This window comes from Gigantopelta aegis, chromosome 8 (genome assembly GCF_016097555.1).
Source record: "Gigantopelta aegis isolate Gae_Host chromosome 8, Gae_host_genome, whole genome shotgun sequence".
Lineage (NCBI taxonomy): Eukaryota > Metazoa > Mollusca > Gastropoda > Neomphalida > Peltospiridae > Gigantopelta > Gigantopelta aegis.
Genome location: NC_054706.1, coordinates 7,821,399 through 7,843,384, shown reverse-complemented (window position 1 = coordinate 7,843,384; position 21,986 = coordinate 7,821,399). Strand labels below are relative to the sequence as shown.

General features: G+C 35.3%; 1 protein-coding gene across 1 annotated transcript in view; it reads right to left on the bottom strand.

Annotated features, from left to right (window-relative positions):
* Window positions 1-202: 202 nt before the first annotated feature.
* LOC121380069 (U3 small nucleolar RNA-associated protein 6 homolog) overlaps window positions 203-21,986 on the bottom strand; it is a 199,061-nt gene continuing 177,277 nt past the window's right edge. The window contains exons 18-22 of the mRNA XM_041508813.1: window positions 19,605-19,682; window positions 18,736-18,842; window positions 18,041-18,107; window positions 3,637-3,709; window positions 203-1,557 (exon numbers count right to left, since the gene is read on the bottom strand). Coding sequence (XP_041364747.1) covers window positions 1,397-1,557; window positions 3,637-3,709; window positions 18,041-18,107; window positions 18,736-18,842; window positions 19,605-19,682 — 486 coding nt within the window. The 3' untranslated portion in view covers window positions 203-1,396. The remainder of the gene's footprint in view (window positions 1,558-3,636; window positions 3,710-18,040; window positions 18,108-18,735; window positions 18,843-19,604; window positions 19,683-21,986) is intronic.

Genomic DNA, 21,986 nt, shown 5'->3' with positions numbered 1-21,986 from the left:
AAAGGCTGTGGTATGTACTATCCTGTCTGTGGGATGGTGCATATAAAAGAACCCTTGCTGCTAATCGAAAAGAGTAGCCCATGAAGTGTCGACAGTGGGTTTCCTCTCTCAAATTCTGTGTGGTCCTTAATCATGTTTGACGCCATATAACTGTACATAAAATGTGTTGAGTGCATCGTTAAATAAAACATTTCTTTCTTTCTTTTTCTTTTTCAAAACATGTTTATTTTCATCAGTATATCCATTTATAACATACACATCTTATTGACACAATGGAAATATACATACATTCTATATTGTGTAATCTTTAAAACAAAATTTATAAGTCAACTGTTGTACTTCTGAAGACATCACTAAACAGGGTAAATACTAAATACTAGTTGCACAAAAAGTTTATGGAAACGTTGGCAGACTACTTGAAATATTAAAAGGGAAGTAATTATTGTAAAGTGGTCAAATGTTTGAAACGCACTGCCTATGCTAATGTGCATAATCTGCTGATCATCTTGTTTTACAAAATTCATAATGATTTTTTTTTTAAATGACAATTCACATACATTATGAAGAAAAATAATAAATCAATGAACTATTTATAACCGAACATTTTCACATAAATCACCATACCAATGATATAAAATCAGAAGAATAACTAAATGCTAAAAACGTACATGTAAGGGACATAACTCTGCATAAACAATGAGAATTATTTGATAGCAGTTGCAGCCCCTTTAAAGTAAAGTTATTTGGCATCTACCCATTAATGTTGCAATGAGGCCATCCACCTTTAAACATACAGATTACCGAAAGACAAAACCAGCAATAAAGAAAACCAGAACCTAAATGAAGTGTGTTTGTGACTATTTCTACAGTGTACACACTTCTATTTAACAATTTCATAATACATTTTGAACATATGAGCTTCGATAAATATCCCATGAACCCAGATAAAAATATGCTAACTAAAAAAAATCATGTAATTTGGAGAAAAATCTACTGTGAAAAAAAGAAACATCAGCATACTCGGCAGCTTAGACAAGATGGCCTGTGACATCAGAAGAATACAACTCAGAAGATATCTCCAGTTTAAGAATATGTTGTCCTGTCAACTTGGAAATATATCATCTGATGTTAAGACAGTTTTCTGTGATGTTAAGTCACCATCCTGTGATGTTAAGATACTATCCTGTGATGTTAAGATACTATCTAGTGATGTTAAGATAGTATCCTGTGATGTTAAGATACTATCTAGTGACGTTAAGACACCATCCTGTGATGTTAAGATACTATCTGGTGATGTTAAGATAGTATCCTGTGATGTTAAAATACTATCTAGTGACGTTAAGACACCATCCTGTGATGTTAAGACAGTATCCTGTGATGACTCTATACGAAGATCTCATGTTAGGTTTCCGGTCTGTAAGAGCGTGTATTTGCGGACAAACTCCTGACTGACCTCCCCTGGCAGTGCCCGGATCGCTCGGTAGTGGATCTGTCCCGTGTTTTCCGGGTGACCGTCAGGGTGGAACATCTCAACTTTCACATACTCCAGCCACAAATCTGAAAGAAAAAAATCCAAAACTTGAATTTATCATTTTTAACAAATATTTTTTGTAATGATGAAGGGTGAGATGTAGCCCAGTGGTAAAGCACTTGCTTGATGCACGGGTCGGTCTGGGCTGAATTCCCATTGGTGGGTCAGTTGGGCTATTTTTCGTCTCGGCCAGTGCGCCACAACAAAGGCCATGTTAAGTGCTATTATGTCTGTGGGACGGTGTATATAAAGATCCCTTGCTACTAATGGAAAAATGTAGTGGATTTCCTCTCTTAAGACTACAGGTCAAAATTACCAAATGTTTTGACATTCAATGACCGATTCATGATTGACAAATCAATGTGCTCTACTGGTGTCATTAAACAAAATAAACTTTTTATTACAATGATGAAATGTACTTTCATGAAGGAACATTTTGCAACATCTAACCTAAATGTACTTTGTAGACAGGATAGAGGAAAATAAAGATAAAAGTTACTAGAGCACACTTATTAATCAATCATCAGCTAATGAATGTCAAACATTTGTTAATTCTGACATGCAGTCTTCAAAAAGAGACATGCTACATTTTTCCATTAGTAGCAAGAAATCTTTCATATGTAATTTCCACAGACCGGACAGCACATACCATGGCCTTTGATATACCAGTCACAGGGCACTGGTTGAGACTATGAGAAAAAAAACCCCAGTGTGTCCACAGAGGAGGTTTGATCCTATGACCGAAGCACCCCAAACAAGCACTCTACCAACTGAACTAAATCCCATGCCCCAGATTTATTTGCCCAAATGCAATGTGACAGACTGGCATGAGTTAATAAAATAACTGTTTATCATATTATTCATGCACCTGGGCAACAAAGCCAACGGAGCAACTGAGGGAAGAAAAGCAGATATTAGGTGTCAAGTTTATCTTTTTTCCACATGGATGATTGTCACAGGGTCTAACTGTGTGACATAAAACACTGCTGCTGCCATACTAGCTACTTTAAATTACTCACAGATACTACAGCACATATCATGGCAGTTAAATTACCAGTCATGAAACGGTGGTAGGAATGGGGAATAATTCAATGGCTCCATTGTGGGAACACATGACCTCTTGCTTTTGAATAGATCTTCAAATGACCTATTTTTCCTGAACAGATCTTCAAATGACCTATTGTTCCTGAATAGATACTCAAATGACCTATTGTTCCTGAATAGATCTTCAAATGACCTATTGTTCCTCAATAGATATTCAAATGACCTATTGCACTTGAATAGATATTCAAATGACCTTTTTCTTTTGAATAGATATTCAAATGACCTATTGTTCCTGAATAGATTTTCAAATGACCTATTGCACTTGATAGATGTTCAAATGACCGATCTCGAATAGATGTACTAAAATACTTCAACTACTATTCTTATATCATCTGATCATTTTTCTAAATGATAATCTTAAAAAGGTGCTTCAGTGCCAACATAATAAATTTAGGTTTCATCCATAAGAAAATCTAGTAGTTGTAAATTCTACTTTTGTAGTCAAAAAATATAATTTAGTATTTATATAATCACTTCATCTCCTGATAACCATGTGATAATTTATTACCAAATTTAAAGAATAAGGAAGCATTTGTAAAATAGAATATTCAATTGTTAGAGTGTGCTGAAAAATAAAACGATAAAATGTTTTCTATAATTAAATAAACTTATACCAAAATAATTGGTAGGAAACTAATTAAAAATATATATATGTATCAAACACAGTTTGGTAAAAAATATTTTCATTTCTATATAAACTTAGAATTTTTTTTATATACTTGGTATAAAAACAACTAAATTTACATTTTGTTCCTTTCAGTCAACTATTTTGTTAAAGACACTTAATTGCAAAAAACCAACAAAAAACCAGTTAATATAATGTAACATATTATATGAGACACTTTACAATGCGAACATTAAAAAGCTTTTAGAAAAGCAACAGCGGAGCTGTGAAATACATATTTGGATAATCATTAATATTTCACAGTACACTGGCTATCATAAATGTCAGAGGTACATACTGATATTATACATTATCCGGTATCGGCTTCTAATATTACCTGCTTCAGCTGACCCATAATCTTGGATGGCATCATCGTAAGCTTGTCGTATCAGTTTCATCTTCGTTTTTTCCTGTACAAGGAAACGGAGAACTATTCATTATAAAGCCAAAGTGCTCTTGTGCTGGCATTATCTGCCAGTGATCTAAAACATTGTTGGAAGAGTGTCATCAATAATGTAACACATATAGTGACAAATGGCTTCATTTAGGAAGAAACATGGCCTAAACATTTATCGGTTTCATTAAAAGAAAAAAGAAAAAACCAATAAATAATGAAGTATATTTACTCGTGTATGGTATTTATAGACAAATTTTTATCACAGGTAGGAAAATCTGTTCATTTTATTGTTGTTAATTTGTTGTAATTTGTAAAATGTAGATGGTGCGGAAATTAGACTTTGTATTTGTTATTTTGACACACATGGTACGTTTTGTCAAATTAGTATGCAATTTCAATACTTGTGATACACACACACAATTTATTCTGGGGAATGTTCTATTCATTTATTAATCTCTCCAACCATACATCTAAAATCATTGTGACCTTTTCCTTCTCACAAAATCAACGTTATCATCATTAGAGTTAATGGGTTTGTCATTCACATTCATTTTAAATGACAGGTATTGGTACCAAGGGTGGGAAAGTCAGTTTTTTCTGATCTCGGTTCTATTCTCATATTCTCTGATACCAATTATTATTTTTTTTTTTTTTTAAACATGTATTTGCCGGACACACTTTTGTCATTTTTCTCAGTCCAAAGCATCAGTTTGGTATATATAAGTTAGTCTCAACTCCAAAGTCTAAATAATGGATTTTACCTCTAGAGATTATAATTTCATAATGAGAATCTGTCTGCACAACAGGGTGATCTGGAGATATCTTTTCATCCAAAATGAAGTATTGATGAGCGGGTGAGACTAAGACCCTCCGACTAGAGGCACTTGATAACACACGGTGGGAGGGAGATACTAAGACCCTCCGACTAGAGGCACTTGATAACACACGGCGGGAGGGAGATACTAAGACCCTCCGACTAGAGGCACTTGATTACACGTGGCGGGAGGGAGATACTAAGACCCTCCGACTAGAGGCACTTGATAACACACGGCGGGAGGGAGATACTAAGACCCTCCGACTAGAGGCACTCGATTACACGCGGCGGGAGGGAGATACTAAGACCCTCCGACTAGAGGCACTCGATTACACACGGCGGGAGGGAGATACTAAGACCCTCCGACTAGAGGCACTCGATAACACGCGGCGGGAGGGAGATACTAAGACCCTCCGACTAGAGGCACTCGATAACACGCGGCGGGAGGGAGATACTAAGACCCTCCGACTAGAGGCACTCGATAACACGCGGCGGGAGGGAGACACTAAGACCCTCCGACTAGAGGCACTCGATAACACGCGGCGGGAGGGTGAGACTAAGACCCTCCGACTAGAGGCACTCGATAACACGCGGCGGGAGGGAGACGATGACGCTCATTTGGTAAGCGGATTAAGTGGTGGAGAACTTATGGATTACACGTCTTAACATTGCTTCCCTGTCAATCCAGCCACTCTTCTTGTCAGGTCGCATCTCCATGGTATGTACAGACCCGTCAACTCGGTGGGAAACAGACAGTTTCGTTTAACAACTGGATTTGGTTTTTTAACAAACCCCATAATGATGTAAGTCATCTATATTGATGCGTGTTAACACTATATATGTCTAAGTTAAAGGAACTGTTCTGAGCTTGTACCATTAAAACAGAAAGTCGAATCATTTATTTACAGGTAATACATTTGCATAATAAAACAAATTTAAAAAAATTAAATTCAAGGCATTATATCCATATAAACATTTAATATTCACTTTGACACATTTTAAAATTTTCTGTTTAAATGTAACATCATTGGTTGAAAATGACCCCCCCCCCCAAAAAAAACACCCCAACATACCCCCCTCCCCCCCAAAAAAACCCTCATAAAATTATTGGTGCAAAAATCCATATTAAAGTGTCTGTCCTGAATTTGCTAGCATCGTAACATATTTACGACTAACAGCTCCTTTTTGGTGACTAAAACAACATTACATGTATTACATGCATTTTCCTGCTTAGACTATCAGTGTCTGTAGACTATAAACAAAATGTTTGTGGTCATCCCGATGTTTGTAATAGCCCAAACCAAACTTTATCTTCTAATAATTTCATATGAAAAGGAAAAATGCATTCAAATAGAGTCTTAGACAGGAAACCCACTATATTTTGCCATTAGTAGCAAGGGATCTTTTAAATGCAGACAGGATAGCACATACCACAGCCTTTGATTTACTAGTCGTAGTGCACTGGCTGGAACGAGAAATAGCCCAATGGGCCCACCGACAAGGATCGATCCCAGACCGACCGTGTATCAAGCGAACGCTTTACCACTGGGCTGCAAACAGCCCCTTTAATCTAGTATAAACATTGGAGTGACCACAAATCTGTCAGATATAATTAGTTTAATTCTAAGCAGGAAAATGTATGTATATTGTAATTTTAATAATTAAAGGGACAGACCCTAGTTTCAACCCGTGAAAATTAATACTAAGTTTAGTTAATGTACAAACCTTTTGGTTAAAATTACAACTGAGTGAAACATGAGTCTGTGACTTTGAAATGGTGAAATACCCTCTAAAAATAGACTAAAACTCGACTCCATAACTGTTACTTCTCAGACGAACGTGCGTTTTTAAAAATATGAGAAATGTATTTTGTGATATTAAAAACACCAGAATGACCAAAAACACTTCGAATGTTTGGAAATTGATCTATACCATAAAATCTAAGTAAAGTATGATTTCAGTTATAAAAAACGGCTATAATAGTAAAAAATATGCCTTAGTGTTTAAAAACTAGGGTACATTCCTTTAATAAAAGGTAAAATTAGCTGTAAACATTGTTCTATAGTGACTACAAACTCAGGACAGTTCCTATAATAGAATAGTGTTAATGTTGGTTTTATTGTAGCCACATGCACTGGTATGCCTCTTGGTGATTAACGTTAATATTTACGGGGAAACCACCATTAGCACCAAGGTTGTCACTTTCAATCCATCACCTATATCAGGTGTCAATTGCAATTGATGACACAAACGATCCCTCGATGTACCTGATGCTCGCAACTTTATAGCATGGATTAATGTGTTTCTGGTAGGCACTTATAATCAGACGGCTGTTTGACGTTTAACATTACGGCCTGCCAGTACAACTGACGGTCACTGGCAAACCCGAGGTAACACAATCGCAGCTGATCAATTTCATGACTGTTTTGTTTCGGGTTGCCACTTGTAGAAGATTAAAAATCTCAGAGTGTGCATAAAAGAAGCTAATTAGCTGTCATTTTGTTTGAGATTGCCATCTGAGTGATTATTGTAAGAAACGATTACTATAGTTCTGTCATACAGGCAGATCCAGAGGGGGTCACTGAGGTCCCAGGACCCCCCCCCCCCCCCCCCCCCCCATATTTGAAGTCTTAATTATTATTATTATTTTTTTAATTCATTGTTCACAATATACAACAATAAATAGTCCTGAAAACGCGATTGTGAGCCCAATTACTGTGAGTCTTACTAATGTCTAAATTTAAACTAAAATGTGTGGTTTTATAACAGTTACTTTATCACAACATGTCACTAGACCTAAACATCTACTGGTTACACACCACCATTAATTACTCCATGCAGTTCAATGCAATTTCTATGTCAGAAAATATTCAGTGAAAAATACAACATCGAGAGAGTCATATGAATACTAGTTTTAGGGAGTGCTCTCCCTTGACAACTATTGTGCAATAAAATCAACATGGCCTCAGACCACAATTAATTTCGCTATATGTTTCTATATAGCCTTAGTGGCTATAACATTTTTATTAATATCAGCAGGCCCGTGAAGTTTTGTATGTACCTTTGCCTGCATGGGGGACACATACCCTGAAAAGGACAACCCCTGTTGTCCAGCTCTTTCTCCCAGCATATTGGTTTAAACAGACACACCCTCTAAACCAGGCCGGAGTACACCCATTTTACACAAAAAGCACTACTTTTGCATGGGCCGGAATTACCACAAACAAGTCTTCAATGTCAACAAGTTACACATGTTTACAAACTACATGCTATCCCCTGTCACTTCAGTCAAACAGTTGCCACTTCATAGCTGTCTGCCATGAAATAATCACAGTCAAACAGCAGACTACTTGCGCGGTGAAACTTCCGGATTTTGGACAACCAAATGGGAAGATAACTGTAATCTGAGGCCTATCAGTCCATTTTTCCCCCTAAAAACTGGCCCACACTAATGCATTCCAATGATATACATATTAAAGCAATGCTCAGTAAGTATCGGTATGTCACCTTTAAACTGAGAGTATATAGAGGCTGTGTTAAAACACCTACCACAGTGCCTTGCCATGGCCAATTTTACCAATGGAAACTTGAGGGACACCAACTTCAAAATGTAATAACTTTATCAAATTTTGGAATTTCTTCATACAATGAGCAGCTATTTTTTCTTCTACATATGTTCTATCTGCACAGTGTTGTCTTGGAAAGATTTTGAAATATTTAAAGGAAAAAAAATCACTCATTAGATTTTACTTCATTTTTAATGAAATATTAAACTTAAATTTAAATTTTTGAAAAACAAAAAAATCTAAAACTGTAAAATTTTGCATTTTAGATATGATAAGTGGAGGCTTAGTAAAGATATGGTGACTGAATTCATGATACATTATTAGAAATGTGTCAGAGGGATGGTGAAAGTCACAAAATTGGGGCCATTTGCAACAAATGTTTACACACTAATTTCAGGGAAAATTAGACATGATAGGCCTCATATTCAATTTTGACCTGCTGTATTTACTTAATCTACTTCATTTACTGTATTAGACATGTAGCCACTTTGTAAAAGGCAAAACAGTCCATATAAATGCATATTAATATGAATATGCCCTACAGATATTACTTAGGTATACACCATAATATGTTTTTTGTTGACGACAACTTTGAAAATGAAGATTTTGTCACAAAATGCTGATATAAATCCTACCAAGAGGTACTTGCACCATATTTTTCAGTTTCCAGTGATAACTGTTAACAAGTGTAGTCATGTGCCAGTGTCTGGGATACCTCAGTGTAGTATTTCTTGATTGGAAGGATGTTTGTAGTAATGACCACTGAATATGCATTATGGATTATTCTGCCATATGTATTACAAGCCAAATGTTAACCTTTTTGGCACATTTTCTGCAATAAACTTGACAAGTATACCAGCATCTGATTACTGAACACAATAAATACATTCAGACAGCATAGAATATTAGCCTATTAGATTTTCTAAGGATAAAAGACCATTTTTGAAAAATGACTGAAGTGTGTAATTTACATAAATGTAGGTGAAATGTATTATTAGAGTACTTAATCTTGTTAAAAACTGTATACTATTTATTTAAAGTGTTTAATTACATTTGGTAGTGATATATTCATTATATTTAGATCTTCTGTCCAATTGCAATAATTGAGAAACTCATTAAAATTCAATATGTAAAAAAAATTAAAATCTCAATATTGACTAACAAAATCCAACTTTTGCTCTTTTTTTACCAAATTATTAGCTCAAAACTGTTAAAAAATATTGCAAAAACCTGTAGTAACATCAGAGGTCATTTTATGCTATTTTGGAGGATATTGAAATTTAAAAGTTGAAAATTTTAATTTTAATTTTTAATAAATTCAAAAAAAATGTTTTTTAATTTAATAAAATATTTAGAAAATAAATAAATTAGTTTTCATATTCCTTGTGGTATGCACAATCAGTCTGTGTAATTTCACCTCTTTGGTTATAATACTTTCATCAGAATCAAGCATTTAACCGGTGTAATGTGTGAACTATATCAGGCCTCAGACCACAATTAATTTCGCTATATGTTTCTATATAGCCTTAGTGGCTATAACATTTTTATTAATATCAGCAGGCCCGTGAAGTTTTGTATGTACCTTTGCCTGCATGGGGGACACATACCCTGAAAAGGACAACCCCTGTTGTCCAGCTCTTTCTCCCAGCATATTGGTTTAAACAGACACACCCTCTAAACCAGGCCGGAGTACACCCATTTTACACAAAAAGCACTACTTTTGCATGGGCCGGAATTACCACAAACAAGTCTTCAATGTCAACAAGTTACACATGTTTACAAACTACATGCTATCCCCTGTCACTTCAGTCAAACAGTTGCCACTTCATAGCTGTCTGCCATGAAATAATCACAGTCAAACAGCAGACTACTTGCACGGTGAAACTTCCGGATTTTGGACAACCAAATGGGAAGATAACTGTAATCTGAGGCCACATAGGTTGACAATGAAAATGTTCAGTTAGCCACTGTCATGCCAGAGCGCCACCTCATGTTGCTGTTATACAAGTGCAGTGCTGTCAAGTCTCACGCATTTGAACGTCGTGTCACGCTCTCACGGTGGTACATGATTTTCTCACGCATTTTAAACATTATAGCAAAAACTTTTTTAATACATATATATTTTTTGTTGTTCATTCAATCTCAACGACCGACAAACAAGCCTGCGACTGCCGGCTGGCCCAGTTAAGCATCATAAGGCATTAAAATCATATAATAGGTGTCCACATTGTTTATTGGTCAGAATCTCGAATCTTGACCAATTGTCAGCACTCTTATTTCCCACGCCGGTTTATTCGGATTCACGATGTGGGACTCCGACCAGACAAAATGTCACTTGTTGTGAAAGTTCCAACTTGAGAGCTCTGCAAGTGGCAGTATACGACTTGCACAGTTGTTGTCAGTTAGTACTACATGTAACAAGTATCTTCAAACCAATGGGTTACTTATATACCACTTGCACAGTTGTTGTTGTCAGTTAGTACTACATGTAACAAGTATCTTCAAACCAATGGGTTACTTATATACCACTTGCACAGTTGTTGTCAGTTAGTACTACATGTAACAAGTATCTTCAAACCAATGGGTTACTTATATACCACTTGCACAGTTGTTGTCAGTTAGTACTACATGTAACAAGTATCTTCAAACCAATGGGTTACTTATATACCACTTGCACAGTTGTTGTCAGTTAGTACTACATGTAACAAGTATCTTCAAACCAATGGGTTACTTATATACCACTTGCACAGTTGTTGTCAGTTAGTACTACATGTAACAAGTATCTTCAAACCAATGGGTTACTTATATACCACTTGCACAGTTGTTGTCAGTTAGTACTACATGTAACAAGTATCTTCAAACCAATGGGTTACTTATATACCACTTGCACAGTTGTTGTCAGTTAGTACTACATGTAACAAGTATCTTCAAACCAATGGGTTACTTAAATACCACTTGCACAGTTGTTGTCAGTTAGTACTACATGTAACAAGTATCTTCAAACCAATGGGTTACTTATATACCACTTGCACAGTTGTTGTCAGTTAGTACTACATGTAACAAGTATCTTCAAACCAATGGGTTACTTAAATACCACTTGCACAGTTGTTGTCAGTTAGTACTACATGTAACAAGTATCTTCAAACCAATGGGTTACTTATATACCACTTGCACAGTTGTTGTCAGTTAGTACTACATGTAACAAGTATCTTCAAACCAATGGGTTACTTATATACCACTTGCACAGTTGTTGTCAGTTAGTACTACATGTAACAAGTATCTTCAAACCAATGGGTTACTTATATACCACTTGCACAGTTGTTGTCAGTTAGTACTACATGTAACAAGTATCTTCAAACCAATGGGTTACTTATATACCACTTGCACAGTTGTTGTTGTCAGTTAGTACTACATGTAACAAGTATCTTCAAACCAATGGGTTACTTATATACCACTTGCACAGTTGTTGTCAGTTAGTACTACATGTAACAAGTATCTTCAAACCAATGGGTTACTTATATACCACTTGCACAGTTGTTGTCAGTTAGTACTACATGTAACAAGTATCTTCAAACCAATGGGTTACTTATATACGACTTGCACAGTTGTTGTTGTCAGTTAGTACTACATGTAACAAGTATCTTCAAACCAATGGGTTACTTATATACCACTTGCACAGTTGTTGTCAGTTAGTACTACATGTAACAAGTATCTTCAAACCAATGGGTTACTTATATACCACTTGCACAGTTGTTGTTGTCAGTTAGTACTACATGTAACAAGTATCTTCAAACCAATGGGTTACTTATATACCACTTTGGAAGGACGTTGACCGCCCCTTCGCTCCACTTCTCGGAATCCTCCGTGTCTTTGTCGCGCCTGGCAGGCTTTGGAGTAGGCGTTTCATTTTATTTTAAACATGTACCGAATTTTAAACTGTATATACTTTTATATATAATTATTTTTTAAATGTCTATATTATTATGTATGGTTGGTGATGGATGAATGTTTTATTACTCCGAGCTGATAGTTGGGGGTGCGTTATCTGGCAGTAACAACCCCCCTTCTCGCCGGTCAAATATATTGTATAAATCGTTTCAATTTTTAGTTTGGTGTTTATTTTTTAAATTAAATAGGTTACCAACGTGCTCTTTTAAATATGTGTTTTTTATGATAAGTTATTTATGTTTTTAACCTCTTTTTATAATAGGAAATAGGAATTTAATAGGGCGGTGCGCTGCTCCTATCCTAGGGTATGCAACATGGTTCTATACCATACTTGTATGCGCTAGGTTTCTAAATTAAAGTGGTGCCAGCGTCTGATGAATGGCATAACGTTCTGTTTCTCCAGGATTATAGAGAGGCGCCCCTGGACTTGGAATTGCCAGGATACGTTTTTATATTGCCAGACTCACCAGACGCTTAACTTTCCCTGTTTAAATACTTTTTTTTATTATTTTGATTATTATTATTAATTTTTTTTCTTTTCTTCTCTGGTAGAATCGTTAGCCCTTGGGCCTAATTTTTGATGGGGGCACCGAGACTGGAGGGCACGACGGTTGGGTTGGCCGGGGTGGGTGGGGTGGGTGCTGGGGGGGGGGGGGGTGTGTGTGATATCCACCGGAAGATGGTTAGGGCGGTAGGCGTAGGTGGTTTTGGTCGTAAGAGTTGTTAGGTTTGTCCGGGGGACCCCCCCCCCCCCCCCCCCCCCCCGGAACCTTCCCTAGTTTCGGCCACACCGAAGTCCCCAATATGATGGGTGCCCCTAAGTAAAACATATTTCCCTATTAAAAAAAACGTCCTGTGACTGAAGCCTAACCTCCTAGTCACCTGCCACCCCTATTTTGAGGGCTAATTAATATATTTAAAAAACATTTTAAAATATATTTATATTTAGGACTGCCCGATCTAAATTTGCGTTACAAATTGTTAGTTGTTTGCTGTATATTAAATATTGTTTTGGAAAATAACGCACAAAATTATTTATTGTAAAGTCCTTTTTCCCTGTTTGTTTACATATCAAAATTGCCCCAGTAATTGTTCTGTCCCAGGTTGGACTACTGGCATCCGGTGGCCGAAACTGGGATAGACATGCTCGAAACCTTTGTGGTATAGGAGCATGTAAATATTTTATTGATTGATTGATTGACTTAAATACTCAACCGACTTGTAATCATCAAAGAAAGATTTCAAAAGGCATATCAGAATTTGTTAAAAATTTTTTTACTGAGGAACTATTTCCTAAACCGGTCTACATTAAGCTGCTAGATTAAGTATACGACACAATAAATGGTTATGTGGTGGCGAAATGTTGTTTTTTGTAGGATGTACATAAACTTTCTTAAACTATTTTTTTTCAATTCATTAATCAGTCTACCGCTATGAAAACCTAATGTAGGTGTTCACAACCATAAATTACTGCAGTATACACTTCAACCCAAAGATGCACTCATTCATTTGCTAACACCTTTGGCAGACAACAAATTCTTCTTATAAAAACCCAAGACTATTGCTCTGGGAAAGTTTATATTCAAGCTTTCTTCAAAATTTCCATTCAATAAATCAAGAGTAAAAAAGAAAAAAAGAGAAAAAAGTTCCCTTTAATAGTTGAAAATATACATTAATAACCCAGACCTATTTCTTAATGCATGGAGCCTGTTTACTCACAGTCAACACGATCGGGATTAAAGCTTTTAGCGGCTGACTCGGCCTCTTTCATAATCACACTCAGTAACTAGAAACGGCTAAATTAACACAGCCAATCACATCAGATTACATTATATCTGCGACCTACATTTCGTAAATTAATGAAGTACTGGTACCAGTAATAACATTATTCTACAACCTTCATTTGCATTATGACTGACTATCAGTAGTGGTATTATTCTACAATCTACATTTGATAAAATGACTGACTATCAGTAGTGATATTATTCTACAATCTACACTTGGTAAAGTGACTGACAATCAGTAGTGGTATTCTACAATCTACACTTGGTAAAGTGACTGACAATCAGTAGTGGTATTATTCTACAATCTACACTTGGTAAAATGACTGACAATCAGTAGTGGTATTATTCTACAATCTACATTTGGTAAAATGACTGACAATCAGTAGTGGTATTCTACAATCTACACTTGGTAAAGTGACTGACAATCAGTAGTGGTATTATTCTACAATCTACACTTGGTAAAATGACTGACAATCAGTAGTGGTATTATTCTACAATCTACACTTGGTAAAATGACTGACAATCAGTAGTGGTATTCTACAATCTACACTTGGTAAAATGACTGACAATCAGTAGTGGTATTATTCTACAATCTACACTTGGTAAAATGACTGACAATCAGTAGTGGTATTATTCTACAATCTACACTTGGTAAAATGACTGACAATCAGTAGTGGTATTCTACAATCTACACTTGGTAAAGTGACTGACAATCAGTAGTGGTATTATTCTACAATCTACACTTGGTAAAATGACTGACAATCAGTAGTGGTATTATTCTACAATCTACACTTGGTAAAATGACTGACAATCAGTAGTGGTATTATTCTACAATCTACACTTGGTAAAGTGACTGACAATCAGTAGTGGTATTATTCTACAATCTACACTTGGTAAAGTGACTGACAATCAGTAGTGGTATTATTCTACAATCTACACTTGGTAAAATGACTGACAATCAGTAGTGGTATTCTACAATCTACACTTGGTAAAATGACTGACAATCAGTAGTGGTATTATTCTACAATCTACATTTGGTAAAATGACTGACAATCAGTAGTGGTATTATTCTACAATCTACACTTGGTAAAATGACTGACAATCAGTAGTGGTATTATTCTACAATCTACACTTGGTAAAGTGACTGACAATCAGTAGTGGTATTATTCTACAATCTACACTTGGTAACGTGACTGACAATCAGTAGTGGTATTATTCTACAATCTACACTTGGTAAAATGACTGACAATCAGTAGTGGTATTCTACAATCTACACTTGGTAAAATGACTGACAATCAGTAGTGGTATTATTCTACAATCTACATTTGGTAAAATGACTGACAATCAGTAGTGGTATTATTCTACAATCTACACTTGGTAAAATGACTGACAATCAGTAGTGGTATTCTACAATCTACATTTGGTCAAACGAGACTTTCACAGAATTCAATGTTTCACCTACCATAAAGTTATTCAGTCACTGAATCAGTGTCACTGATCATAGCATCTACCGTATATATGTTCATTTTAATGCATGTGAAAAGATAATTTTTTACAAATCAATCAAAAAGAAGTTTAATTCAATAAATTTCAAATTCAAGATGAAGATTCATAATTCATAGATGTAACTATAAACAAAGTTTCATTGATCTAGGATATAAAGTTAGTGAGAAATGTTTCGATGATCTAGGATATTAAGTTAGTGAGAAATGTTTCGATGATCTAGGATATAAAGTTAGTGAGAAATGTTTCGATGATCTAGGATATATAAAGTTAGTGAGAAATGTTTCGATGATCTAGGATATTAAGTTAGTGAGAAATGGAGCTAGATGCTGGGGTTGACACCATCTCAGCCATGGCTGCTGCCACTGGAAAAGTAAAATTACATCTTGCCTTTTTCCTTCATAAATAAAAGGGTAGACAAGGAAATAAACCAGTACTAATAGTAAATATGAAAACAGCTCACTCTGGTTTCAGTACTTCTGGGGTTTTGGTTTAATATATGAAATGTATACTACACACACTAGGTAGAAGATAGATGATAATTGTAGCAAAACATTGTAATGTGTAAGTTAATGGTAATATAAAATAGCTGTAAAAGTGGAAAACATTTTATAAAGTCTAGAAGAGGGTAGCTCCCCATGCCTCATAGATCTACCTTTACTGCTTGTCTGCTTGTAATTCTGTCTGTCTGTATGCTTATCTGTCTTGTCTGCCTGCTTATATCTGTCTGCTTGTCTGTATGTATGTTTGTCTGCTTGTCTGTATGTCTGTCTGCTTATTTGTCTGTCTGCTTGTCTGTCTTCCTGCTGTTTGCTTGTCTGTCTGTCTCTCTGCTTATCTGTATGTATGTCTGTCTTTCTGCTTATTTGTCTGTGTGTGTGTATGTCTGTCTGTCTACTTGTCTGTCTGTCTGCTTATCTGTTTGTCTGCTTGTCTGTCTGTCAGACAAAACCCCCCAACCCTTCTATAATGCTCCAATCTCTTAAATGATCTGAGAAATCCAATAAACATTTGACAACATCACCATCTTTATACAACTCATAAATAAACAACAAGCTCCATGGTGATTTACAACGATCACAAACAATCTCATATAAATGATAATCATATTCACAGTAATAAACAACAATAAGAATATGACGCCTTCCTGACAAACAACTTCCATATAATAGTTTTCATAAATGTCACCTCTACTGACCTCATTAATAAAAAAAGTCGATCGGTAAGGCAACAATGTATGATTGTTTTTATTGCTGCCATTATTCTTACATTCTTAGTGTTGTAATATTATTATTACTGGCCCCCTGCAAGCTCTTCCTATTCTATCAAGTGGGAGTTAAGGATTTCATTTGCTAAGACACAACTGCCAAACTGCAGTTAATTAACCCAATGAAGTCAGCCATATTGATTTTGTCATAATCTGTTGTGTTTTCCTCCTAGTCATCAAAGAACCACAACAATGATCGAGACATAAATGCAACACTCGTGTGACATAAACCTCGCTGATGAAATAATAAATAAGTTCTTGCACAGCATAAACAAAACATAATAGTTTTTCCAGACAATCTTTGCTTCACATAAACCTATGTTATATCATTGTTCTTCCACACTAGATTCTGATAGTCAGACCTATCTATTAAGACCACCATACTCAAAATTATATCTATTATATACAGGTTTATGTTAAATAGTTTTTTATTTATATTGTTTTATCGAGAAATGATATAACTGGAGTGTCCTTTAAAGAGAGGTGGTTGTTATTTAAAGTGTCCTTTTAAATCAAGTTCCACTGTAAGCATAGGGGATCAATATCTAAACTAAGAGCCCTGCTTCATTAGAGGGATGTAATTGCCATCAAGGCAACCCGAGTCAGATATAAAATCAGGGGATGTGCAATTTACGGCAGTGGTTAATGCAGGCCGGTCTTGAATCCTGTGTTATTATTGAGTTACCTGTAATTACTGCTCGGTGGAAGGTCGGGCAATGATTTTATTGACTCGGCAGATGTGCAATTAACTTAAAGCGTATTGATCCACATTCGTAATTAGTCCCTTTTTTATGTTTTCTTACCAGCCCTAAAATGATTATCAAGTAAGTACAAAAGGATTTTAAAAATCATTATTTCAGTGAAATGACTTTTAAAACCGTGCTAATAAGTTCCAATGAGTGCTGCAGGAGATATTTTGTCATGCATGGATTACTTCCACCACATTCAGAAATAAAGACTACACAAATATCCTTTAAAACATATCAATATTACTCGTGGGATAATAAAATTTAAGTAATTGGTTCATTAGTTAACTGTGTCAAACTGCTAAAGGTAGACAACTGTTGCTGCTCATGCTGTAGATCAATGACCTAAATTACAGCCATTAAGCTGATCTTTTAAACACTGTATATTAAGTATTTTTTAATAATAATTTTTAAAGTAACATGAAACCCGTCAAAACTGGACCCTCTGTAAACGGAATTCTCTCAAAACTGGACATTGTCCACTGTGCCTTTTTAAATATCAGTATAGAAGAGAACCTCTCTAAACAGGATAGCCCTTTAAAGAAGAGTTTTTAAATGGTCCTGAGGGTGTAGAGGAGTGTCACTGCTTATGGTTGCCATTGTAAAATGAACTGCAACTGAAAACTAGCAACAAGTATTAAACTATACCAATAAACCATAATCGTTTATAAAGTCTACTGTGTAATTAACAAAATATATATGTTTAATTTGTATACCTGAGCACTTTCTATTGCGATGTACTTCCTGTAGAAATCAATTGACACTGGTTTGGCTTGAGAAAGTCTGAAATGAGAATGAATGAAAGTCACTGACAAATCTTAGAAAATATTAAAACTACATTTAAAGAATAGATGGATGTACGGATGGAAGGAAGGAATGAAGGATGGATGGATGGATGGATGGAAGGATGAATGGATGGATGGATGGATGGATGGATGGATGGATGGATGGATGGATGGATGGATGGATGGATGGATGGATGGATGGATGGATGGATGGATGGATGGATGGATGGATGGATGTTTAATGACACCCCAGTATCAAAAACAGATAAGCTATTGACTGTCAAACAATGTTATGTATATGGATGAATACTTCTATTAAGGAATAAGGAAAAGAAAGGAATGCCTCCCCAGAATACAGAAGTTGGACAATACAAGGACAAACTGTCAACTGGAGACAGGCTAATGCTTTTTCAAGGATTCACACTAAAGTGATTTTTACACCCCATTCATTCTGCATGGATATGAAACAAAACCCCAATGCTGCTTAAAGTGTGTTCTTGTACTGTGTACTGACTAACTTATATTACGTTAGCTCTTTTACATGACCATATCCACATAAGGTTCAAGCATGTCTGTCCTGTGCACCCTATCTGATATCACCCAGGAAAGAGAGGTAAAGAAATTACCTCTTGTAGAGTTTCCTGGCTGGTTTGATTCCTGTGCTGAGGTACGTCCACTGTATGTAGAGTTCTTTGGCCGGTTGACATACTTCGCGACACAGCGTCACACATTTCTGAGAGAAAACAAACAAAACAAATACACACACATTGGATATAACACACTAGTACGAAGATTGGTTATTACTAGACTCTGTGACATATACATGTGTTATTTGCTTTCCTGAATTTGCAATTCATGAATAGTATTAGATAATCAATTTTCAAACTGACCAACAACCAGTGATGTCCCAATAATCGATTATAATTGAAAATTGATCAGTTTGGCTACTTCAATGTGATAATCAATTACAAAACTCCATAATCGATTGTGTGGGAAACTGTTAACTGTAACTGTACCTCCGGGTTTAGATGATGGAATTGATGTATGTATGTTTAGATTGGTGTTTGTTTCCATGTGTACATAACAGGAAAACAAAAATTAAATAGGTATTACAGGTAAAACTGGCCATTTGTAGGGTCTATAGATGCTGGTGACATTAGCAATAGGTGATTGTTCTTATAATTCAAATCCTTATGTTCATATAATTCTAACTAACAGTTTAATTGAAAGTGCCAACCCATTATAACTAATGATCAGTCAAGAAGTGCCAACCAATTCCCACAACTGTCAGTAATCAAAATTTTCAAAACAAAATGTTCATCATGAATGAGAGAAAAAACAAGTAACACAGGCACACTGGAGGATCGATCCCATGAACTTCCACACCTCACACAGGTTTGCTTGCTTCAGTTACTGCTGGTATTACTTTGAATTTTGAATTTGTCAAATTACCAACACATTTAGATATAATAACATTTGTAAAAACATTACAAACCTCAAACAAATCTTTGAGTTGGGTGGACTTGGAGGCTATACAGAAGTCAAGGATCACATGCCACAAAGGCCAACTTTCCTGGAAAACAAATATTTATAATTATCCAAACTGAAAAACAAATATTTACAGTCAACCAAACTGAAAAACAAATTATATTTACAATCAACCAATCTGAAAACATATGAACAAATAATATTTAAAGTCAACCAAACTGAATTTTTTTTTTTTTACAATCAACTACACTGAAAAATAACTAATATATACAATCAACTAAATTGAAAAATAAATAATATTTACAATTAACCAAACTGAAACTTTTAATATTTACAGTCAATCAAACTGAAAAACAAATAATATTTACAATCAACTAACCTGAAAATGAACTACCCGGTAATATTTACAATCAACCAAACTGAAAATGAACTACCCGGTAATATTTACAATCAACCAAACTGAAAATGAACTACCCGGTAATATTTACAATCAACCAAACTGAAAATGAACTACCCGGTAATATTTACAATCAACCAAACTGAAAATCAACTACCAGGTAATATTTACAATCAACCAAACTGAAAATGAACTACCTGGTAATATTTACAATCAACCAAACTGAAAGTCAACTACCCAGTAATATTTACAACAACCAAACTGAAAATCAACTACTCAGTAATATTTACAATCAACCAAACAGAAAATGAACTACCCGGTAATATTGACAATCAACCAAACTGAAAATGAACTACCAGTAATATTTACAACAACCAAACTGAAAATCAACTACCTATTAATATTTACAATCAACCAAACTGAAAATCAACTAATCGGTAATATTTACAATCAACCAAACAGAAAATCAACTAACCAGTAATATTTACAATCAACCAAACAAAAAATCAACTAACCAGTAATATTTACAATCAACCAAACTAAAACTCAACTACCCGGTAATATTTACAATCAACCAAACTGAAAATCAACTAATATTTACAATCAACATGGTATACAAAATTTCTGTTGGAAGTTATTAAAAGTTTGTTTTTGATCTGAGTACATCCAGAGTGTGTTTATGTTTGTTTTCGTTAGAATAGTGATCTGAGTACATCCAGAGTGTGTTTATGTTTGTTTTCGTTAGAATAGTCATCTGTGTACATCCAGTGTGTTTATGGTTGTTTTCGTTAGAATAGTCATCTGTGTACATCCAGTGTGTGTTTATGTTTGTTTTCGTTAGAATAGTCATCTGTGTACATCCAGTGTGTGTTTATGTTTGTTTTCGTTAGAATAGTCATCTGTGTACATCCAGTGTGTGTTTATGTTTGTTTTCGTTAGAATAGTGATCTGAGTACACCCAGTGTGTGTTTATGTTTGTTTTCGTTAGAATAGTGATCCGAGTACATCCAGAGTGTGTTTATGTTTGTTTTCGTTAGAATAGTCATCTGTGTACATCCAGTGTGTGTTTATGTTTGTTTTCGTTAGAATAGTGATCCGAGTACATCCAGAGTGTGTTTATGTTTGTTTTCGTTAGAATAGTCATCTGTGTACATCCAGAGTGTGTTTATCTTTGATTTCGTTAGAATAGTCATCTGTGTACATCCAGAGTGTGTTTATGTTTGTTTTCGTTAGAATAGTGATCTGAGTACATCCAGAGTGTGTTTATGTTTGTTTTCGTTAGAATAGTGATCTGTGTACATCCAGTGTGTGTTTATGGTTGTTTTCGTTAGAATAGTGATCTGTGTACATCCAGTGTGTGTTTATGTTTGTTTTCGTTAGAATAGTGATCCGAGTACATCCAGAGTGTGTTTATGTTTGTTTTCGTTAGAATAGTGATCCGAGTACATCCAGAGTGTGTTTATGTTTGTTTTCGTTAGAATAGTGATCCGAGTACATCCAGAGTGTGTTTATCTTTGTTTTCGTTAGAATAGTGATCCGTGTACATCCAGAGTGTGTTTATCTTTGATTTCGTTAGAATAGTCATCTGTGTACATCCTGAGTGTGTTTATGGTTGTTTTCGTTAGAATAGTCATCTGTGTACATCCAGTGTGTGTTTATGTTTGTTTTCGTTAGAATAGTCATCTGTGTACATCCAGTGTGTGTTTATGTTTGTTTTCGTTAGAATAGTCATCTGTGTACATCCAGTGTGTGTTTATCTTTGATTTCGTTAGAATAGTCATCTGTGTACATCCAGTGTGTTTATGGTTGTTTTCGTTAGAATAGTGATCCGTGTACATCCAGTGTGTGTTTATGGTTGTTTTCGTTAGAATAGTCATCTGTGTACATCCTGAGTGTGTTTATGGTTGTTTTCGTTAGAATAGTCATCTGTGTACATCCAGTGTGTGTTTATCTTTGATTTCGTTAGAATAGTCATCTGTGTACATCCTGAGT